Raw genomic sequence first — 8,202 nt, forward strand, 5'->3', positions numbered from 1 at the left:
AAATTTGTTTGAAAGACATGGAATCTTGTCTTCATATAAATTAAAAGGTACTTAGGATGGATAGATAATTTAATAAGTCGTAGAAATAAAAAAAAATAATCATGAAAAATGGGCCGGCTTGCTAACTTGTCATCTCCCACAATTCAGGCTGAAATCAACGGCAAGTTACTCTAATGACAGCAATGTTTATTCAAGTCACCCCCCCACATCAGGTCACATTCTCAACACGGCTTAAGTTATAACTTATAATATTGTCAATAAAAATTTCAAAAAAAGTGTTATCACAAAAGTAATATCATTCAATCGAAAGTGCAACGAATGTGTGATTTTTTTACCCTAATGTAAGATTTTCTAATTAAATTACACATACACTTGCTATATTTTGATCAAAAAACATTTGATTAAAATATATTTTTGGTCCTCTAATTTTATATCAAATTTATTTTGATCCCTTAATTTTAAAAATATATTTTTAATCATTTAACCCTGATATTGCTAGTTTCATCACACAAAAAATTTAAATTAAATTTTTAAATAGTGATAAAATATTATCAAATGTTAACTTATTAAGTTTAATTTTTAAAAATAATAATGATCGGCACAAAAAATAATCATTTAAAACTAACGATGTTAGAGTTAAGGGATTAATAAAAATCTTATGTAAAATTAGATGACCAAACTTTTGGGTTATTTAAAATATTTTAATAAAAATATTAAAAAAATATAAAATTACCTCTAATCTTTCACAGGTAAAATAGGAGGACCAGCTTTATCCAAAAAAAAAAAAAACGAGGACCAGGTGGCTTGGAAAATTCACCTTGTGGCTAATCTAATCTGACCAATAATCTTAGGTTCCTTTAATTCAACTTAAGTCTTAAATGTTAACTTTTAAAAATTTATAAGTCTGACTTTTAATTTTATAATTTTATTGTAATAAATTTGTAATTTATTTTTTAAATTTTAATATAATTGAAGAATAAATAAATTTATTTTCTTTATTAAAATTTAGAATATAAATTTCAAATTCATTATAACAAAATTGTAAAATTGATAGTTAAACCTGCAAATTTTTAAAAATTGACATTTGAGACTTAAATTAAATTAATTTATCATTTTGAAACCTCTAAGCCATTCTCCCATAATCTTAACATTTTTTTGATGGAATGATAATCCTAACGTATAAAATCTCATGAATTAAGCTAAATAAATATTTTTTATGAAAATATAAAATTTTCTTTCTTTGGTATTAATCAATTTTAGTGAGTTAGCTTACATTACAACCTTACATGAGGATAATATATACTCACTAAATCATAATATATGATATTTTTTAAAAGCCTTGTTTGGTCCAAAATATAAGATATTGTGTAACTTTTATAATTATTTTCTTAACTATATTTCTACTTTATTTATTACTTTTTTTAAAAAAATAATGCATTATAATTTTAATTGTTGTTATTAAAATACTTATATAGGTATCTAATGAGAGGTAAATCAATTATGAAAGCTATACAATCCCTCTATTTAAAAATATAATATATTTTTTAAAGAGTTGAATGTTAATAAATGTAAAATATTTTTAATCTTTTAATGTATAATTATTATTTTTTTAAAAATATTTTTATTAATAAAATAATTTTATATTTATTGTAGAGTGATTGATAAAGATAAATATAAAAAGATAAAATTAATATAAAAATAAATAATTATTTTATTAAGTAATAAAATTTAATTAAAAATATTTTATAATTTTTAATGGAGGAAGTATTTAAGTAAATTAGTTGGCTTACACTTCAAGCTCATTATGTCATGAGTATGACCCCAAAAAAGGTTAGGACAAATAAAGGAAAAACGGAGAGGGGGAAGCAGAGGGTAGTAGATCTGTAGAAGGCCATAACCTTTGGGCACAAGCTAGAGTCTTCTCACACTCTCTTATACTTCGTCCCTGTCAAAGTACCTTTCTTCTCCCCGAGCAAAGCCGTTTTTCTTTCATTGTAGCTTTAAATTCGCAAATTTTTCGTGGATGTTTCTCCTGTTTTAGGATTGAGTACTGCGTATGCTAGAATGTGCTTAATTCTTTTAATTACCTTGGTTAGAGTTGATTTTCAATCAACAAAGAAGAACTTCTAAAGGCATTCTGAATTAAATTCGTGGGTTCTGTTTTGTTGAGAATCTGACTGGCTAGTTTGACTTATTTTCTCTTTGATATAAACCACGAGTATCTTGGTTTTTCCATTACACATTTAGTTTGTTTGTTCAATATGCCAGAAGACATCGTTTCTGAGCGTCCTTTATTTGGGGGTAAACTGTCAAGCGCGTTTCCTCAACGATTCCAGGTCTGTGTTCATTCATTTATTTTTTGAGCGGGTTCTTTTTTAATCATTTTGAATGAACCTTCAACGATACTATGTGAGTTTTTGTTTTGAATAAATTAAATTTTTGGTTATCTTTGTATAGGATCTTAGCGACATTCGAGAAGTTCCCAATCATCAGGTTTGCTGTATTCTCTGTTTTTGCCACGCATATAAGTCACCCTTTTTTCGAGTTTGTTTTTGTTTTTCCGTAATGAAATGCTGGTCCTTCTACTGATTTTTATTGATAGTGCTTTACAGGAGGCATTTGCAGACCCTAGCCGAGATGAAAGTTTGATCTTTGAACTTTTAGAATTCAAGCATGACGTTGCCGATGATGGAAGTGCTACATGGTTTCTTCAAGACCTTGCTACTGAGCAGAATGCCGAAGGAAGTGTGGTATATTTCATTTGATTTCTATCAATTAAAGGATTGGTTAAATGTCAGTCCATTACAGATGCAGTATCTTGCTTCTACTCTCTTCAGTGTATCAAAGCATGGTTCATTATCTAATGCTAATATTCAATCGATATGTGGTTTAAATATTTTAATGTTTTAGCATTGGGAGTGTTATTGTCTTTATGGCCATATACGAGATTTTTTTTATGTTTTACTTTCCCTGAATTGTCTTCGGTGAGTGCAAGGTTGTGTTAGTCGTTACCTTTTTTAAGACTCAGAGTCCACCACTTAGTGTAGTATTGTTTATTTGTTGCTTGTTAGGCACGATGTGCATGGCACCTGGCAATACTAATTTATAACATGGCGTTGTTCATTGTTTCAAGTAACCTTTCTTCTGTGTATCATCTGGGTGATTTGACTCAATGGAGGAATTGATATGCTTCATGTGCCCTGCGTGTGTTCCCCACCAATGGGGAAGGTTCTTGAATAAGAGAACTGGTGTCCATCATCTTAGTTCATTTAACATCTTATTTGCTTATGATGCATTTTTGTGTGGTGTGATCAATTTTGCCCATAAAATTTCAGGTGATTGAGCAGTCTGGAGTTCTTGAAGCACCTGGTTTAATATACAATAATATACCTGCTGTTATAACTACTGCAATAGGCCAAATGGTACATCTTTCGATCTTGTTTTGGTTTTTTTCTTGGTCCTATGTTTCCAAGTCATCTTAAGTAACCCCAGAATTGATGGTTATGAGTCAAGTATATATATATATATATATATCTGCCTTAAAGACAATATTATTTTGATGGTTATCAGTCATAAATTATCTCTTCTGTGGTCTACATTATTTCCTGCTTATCCATTTGTTTCTCTATAGAGATTGGGGGACTATGGCATTGCCCTATTTAACTTCATCCTCATTTAATTTAGATTGCATTCTAATAAAATCTAAGATATACTGGACTGAAAAAAAAGGGGGGGGGGAATCTACGGTATACATATAGAGTGAAAATTAGGGAAAGAATGCTTACTTGATAATACGAGCAAGCATTTAACTCATAAAACTAATAAATCCAGGAATATATTAAAGCTATAGGTGCAAGGATCTTAAACAGATAATACTCTAATAATCCAAAAGGGGGAGAATCAAGGTTCAATATGAAATACAACTCATGCTCTGCTCCTGCCCTATGCTCATATTGATGAGAATTGAACGCAATAGAAAAAATATAAATAAATTAATTCCTATTCACTCTCCTAATGTGCCATTTGCTTATCCATTCCTTAACCCATTCAAGGCATCATTCACTCTACATCAACCGTTATCCCATGATCCATGTTAATAGATACTCCATCAATACTTAGCCCTTGGAAGGGGGCGTTCACCTTGCCCTGACGCTGAAGCCATGGGAACTGGTCACATAATCTTCCCAACTTGCCTCTTCCATTGGGTGTTCCTTCCACAGAATCAATAATTTGATTAAAGGACCAGCTAATTGTTTACGTGAAACTCCTTGCAACTGATACCTTTGTCTCTTCTAGGAAACCAGAATTATGTGATCCCGATTATTGATTCTCTTGTCCAAACAAACTTGTCTCTCAGCCTCCTAGCAATGAGTTCAAAGGGTAGAATGGAGGTGGCTAAGTGTAGTGTGTATGGTGATCACTGGTTGGGTCAAATAAGTGCTTGTTGTGAGTCACAAAAGGTAGAATGGAGGTGGTTGTGTGTATTATGTATGGTGATCACTGGTTGGGTCAAACAAGTACTTGTTGTGACGCTAGCAAGCTCGACAGAAAACCTCTAATGTCACAAATTGATCACAAAGAAGAATTGAGCTGAGATTGTGATGTCAAATTAGGAGCGTGGGGTCCATGAGTGGACAAGATCTTGAATCCATATTCTGGTCATGAACTCACTGCTTTGTAGCCTTCCTGCATTGGATTTGGCCCTCTACCTTCCTAGGTTTTTCTGTTTCTACTGGAACTGGAATAAAAATTTTCATGGTTGATGTCAATTCTAGCTGAGTGCGAGACATTGTTGTTTATGGAGAGAATTTCTGAAACATTTGCTTCCTTCTCAGCCTCAGGTAGCACTTCCTTTCATTGGTGATTTCCTTTAAAAAGAGTGGACTGGTCTTGCAATGGTGCCCTGGCATGAACGTTTCCACTTCTCTTTGAGTGATTTTGGTTCCTTATGTATCTAATTGGGCTCAATCGTCTTCATTTTGTCATTCTAAATCTCCATTAGCAAGTGGGGGTTCATTTGAGCTCTTTATCATGACATACTTGGTGTTAAAAGTTCTATCGCATGTGATGGTCATTGGGATGGCAGATTGCTACAGGTTTGATGTTGCTAGTTGTGGCATCTGTGAGAGACTGGTCCATTGGAAGAAGAAATGCAAGCTTTTCATGCATCCAGCTTGAAGTGTTAGGCTTAACTTGAGAGGTCCAATTTCTGACATGATGTGGAAAGAGGGATGGACTTGAGTTCTTTAAGCTGTTGGGCCTTAAATTCTACTTGTGCTGATCTGGTTTGGCCTTTAGCGTTGCAATATCAGTCACTAAATCAGCATGAATATCAAGGCAATATGATATCTAATCAGTTGAAGAATTGTATGATGATATGGCTGGTGAATAGTAGGTTCTGAGGAGCAACCCCTGCGCTCCAACTTATAAGAATAAAACACATAACAGAAAATATAATACACAATTATTATGTTCACCGCACTGCAGGCATTATGGCATGATCGCTTGTCAATATAATGTCTAGAGATTCTGCAGACCACAACCCATCCATTCCTCAGTATTAATTAGTAATTTAATATATATATATATATATATTGCTTTTGAGATTTTGCTCGAGGGATGAGTAAATTTCCTGCCATTTTCTGTGGGCCTAACTGATGGGTTTGCTCTATGCCTATACACAGACTAAGATATAAAAAGGGATCTAAATTTTCTGCAATCTGTTCATTTTCCCACGAGCTGCTGCTAACAAATTATAAGTTCTCAGTTTTGATATTAGAAAAAGCTGAAATAGTCTTTCTTTAGGGGCACAGTATTACAACTCTAGGGCTGAATATGTAAAATTTCTTTTTTATTGCATTGGAGAGAAGATGAACTGTTGTGACAACTTGCCACTTCCTGCTTCCTTGCCTTCATATTAATTTTCTTTGCAATTGACATTAATTTCATCAGGATTTTCTCTCCTGTCAGAACTTATTTTTTAAGCCATGCTAGTAGGCCAAACATTCTTTCCGTTTTTTTGTGAACAGTAATTGGTTCTATTACTTAATTCATATTTATCATGCTTGACAAAGGCAATATTCTCTGGAAATTTGTGTTTCATGTATGTTTAAAGTCTCTCAGGTTTAAAAATGGATCTTTATAGATTTGCTTTTACTCTGTGGCCAGTAACTATTTTTATGTTCATTAATTTCTGGAAGAAAAATGATAATGTTTTTAGTATCTCCACGCTCTCTATTTTGGTGAGAGCCTGATACCCTTTTATGTTCCTAGTTCACTCATCCTCATCATGTGTAATCATTACTAGGCAAGTTCTAAAGGACGGCAAGGAAGGGAAGCACAAAATATTGTGAAAGTATGTTTTATCTTTTGCTCAAACTGTTTATAAATGTTACAAATGGCAATTTGACATGGTCATCTTTCTTCAGGTGTATTTGGCAAATTTGCGTCTCAAGGGAGTTGGCACTGATGTCCTAATCACTGCATACGAGCCCATTGTTATAAAGTATGAGGAACTTTTTTATTTTTAACCAATAAGCTACACAAATGATTCTCTTGCATTTGGATTCCATATTTGTATTGCGAGTTTAACTTCGGATATGTGAGAATACAATATTGCCTTACGGGGTAGCGGGAGACATCTGCAATTAAGTTTTTTCTTGGACATACTTCAAAAAGCGATCGACTGGTTTAGTTAAGGTTTACCATATGGTGCACTTTAGTGGAAGAGAATCCATGTTTGTTGAAAGAAATGGCCAATTATTTGCAATCCCCCCCTTTCTTGAAAGCTTTCAAGTATCCAAGACACTTATGTGTTGCTCTTTTGCTGCAGTCCCTTGAGTGAGAGTGCTGGCACAGTTGGTGCTGGCTTAGCTGTTCCTGCCGTGCAAGCTGGATGTGTACCCATGGCTGAGGTCTTCAGACATGCTGTTGAAAGCTTCAAGGTTTATGACTGGGGTCTTTTCAGTGTATGATCCTGGTTTTTGCCAGGTGTCAAGATTCTAGGAACATAGTTACAGGGCCGAAATTTTAGGCACTTGTCCCAGTATGATCCATATAAAATCCCTAGTCGATTTTCTGTTGGCCACTTGTTATTCTGACGGATTATGTCACAGTTGTTCATAGTTTAACCAGTTATGAACCTGGTAACTTTGAAAGTAATGTAGCTCCTCTTAATAGATTTTGCAGTCTTTTAAAACATAGCCAACTGGTTTATGCATGATAGGAGATGTATTATTGAACCATGAGTCCCTGCTGAAATGAACAGGGCATGTATTTGCTTGTCATTTGTTTCTTGCTTAAACATCATGTTTTGGCCTTAAAGTGTAAAACCACTTACTTACAAGACAAGCGTTGTCTGTTGATGTAAATGTTGCCATTTGCTAATCATGCTCTTTGAACTGTATAGCTCACAGATAACTCATCTCTGTATCTTTCTGTCGAAAAAATAAATTGGCCTTGTCTCCCCTGAAAGATGCATCTCTACTGTGAGTTGAAAGATGCATTTTTGTGATGCCCCCAGATTCCAGTGAGTACTGTTACTTCGTGGTTGAGGAAATGTATTACATTAAAATTGCAATTTTTATCATGTATGTTCAGCTTTCATAATTTCATCAATCATTTTTTTTAGTACGATGATCCAGATAGGTTGACGGGTCCAAATAACACCTAGGGGAATATTTACATTTACAGATGACCCACGGTCAATCGAGGTATCTAATTATTACTTTTTTTTTTTAAGGGACAAATATAGTTACAAGGTCACTTATGTGTCCTACAAGTTTGGGCCTGTGACCTCTTCGAGGAAGATTTCTATGCTTGGCGATTCACATGCTGCCATGACAAGTCATCGTGGGCTAATTTTTATTTCAAGAATTCGAGAGAGAATTTAAGAGATTCTTTCATATTGGAGATTGTCTTTCAGGAAACCATTTTTTCCAAGACAAGGACTGTGCCAACTGATAAGTGATGAGGTTACAGGTAGAAGACACTGCAAGTGGCTAATCCATTGAAGAAGAGTCAACCACGTGGCAACAGGCACTCAAACAAGTTTGAAAATCATGCATTGTGTGGGGCCATCCTTGAAAAAAAAATAAACTACGATATGGGTGTCTTCATAGGACACATGTTTTCACACATTGTGACTGTAGGAAAGCTGCTAGAAATTATTGGTGAGCAATCAACATCAAATCATTGCTCAAT

The 8,202-nt window shown here is 33.9% G+C and overlaps 1 protein-coding gene across 1 annotated transcript; it reads left to right on the plus strand.

Annotated features, from left to right (window-relative positions):
• Positions 1–1,824: 1,824 nt before the first annotated feature.
• LOC129312140 (uncharacterized) lies at positions 1,825–7,419 on the plus strand. The gene is made up of 8 exons (XM_054954744.1): positions 1,825–1,953; positions 2,217–2,336; positions 2,458–2,493; positions 2,613–2,750; positions 3,336–3,422; positions 6,308–6,355; positions 6,429–6,505; positions 6,833–7,419. The coding sequence occupies exons 2-8, from the start codon at positions 2,262–2,264 to the stop codon at positions 6,972–6,974; spliced, it is 603 nt and encodes a 200-aa protein (XP_054810719.1). The 5' UTR covers positions 1,825–1,953; positions 2,217–2,261; the 3' UTR covers positions 6,975–7,419.
• Positions 7,420–8,202: the final 783 nt, after the last annotated feature.

This window comes from Prosopis cineraria, unplaced genomic scaffold, assembly GCF_029017545.1.
Source record: "Prosopis cineraria cultivar Desert tree isolate PC_DT_omini unplaced genomic scaffold, ASM2901754v1 PC5, whole genome shotgun sequence".
Classification (NCBI taxonomy): Eukaryota; Viridiplantae; Streptophyta; class Magnoliopsida; order Fabales; family Fabaceae; genus Prosopis; species Prosopis cineraria.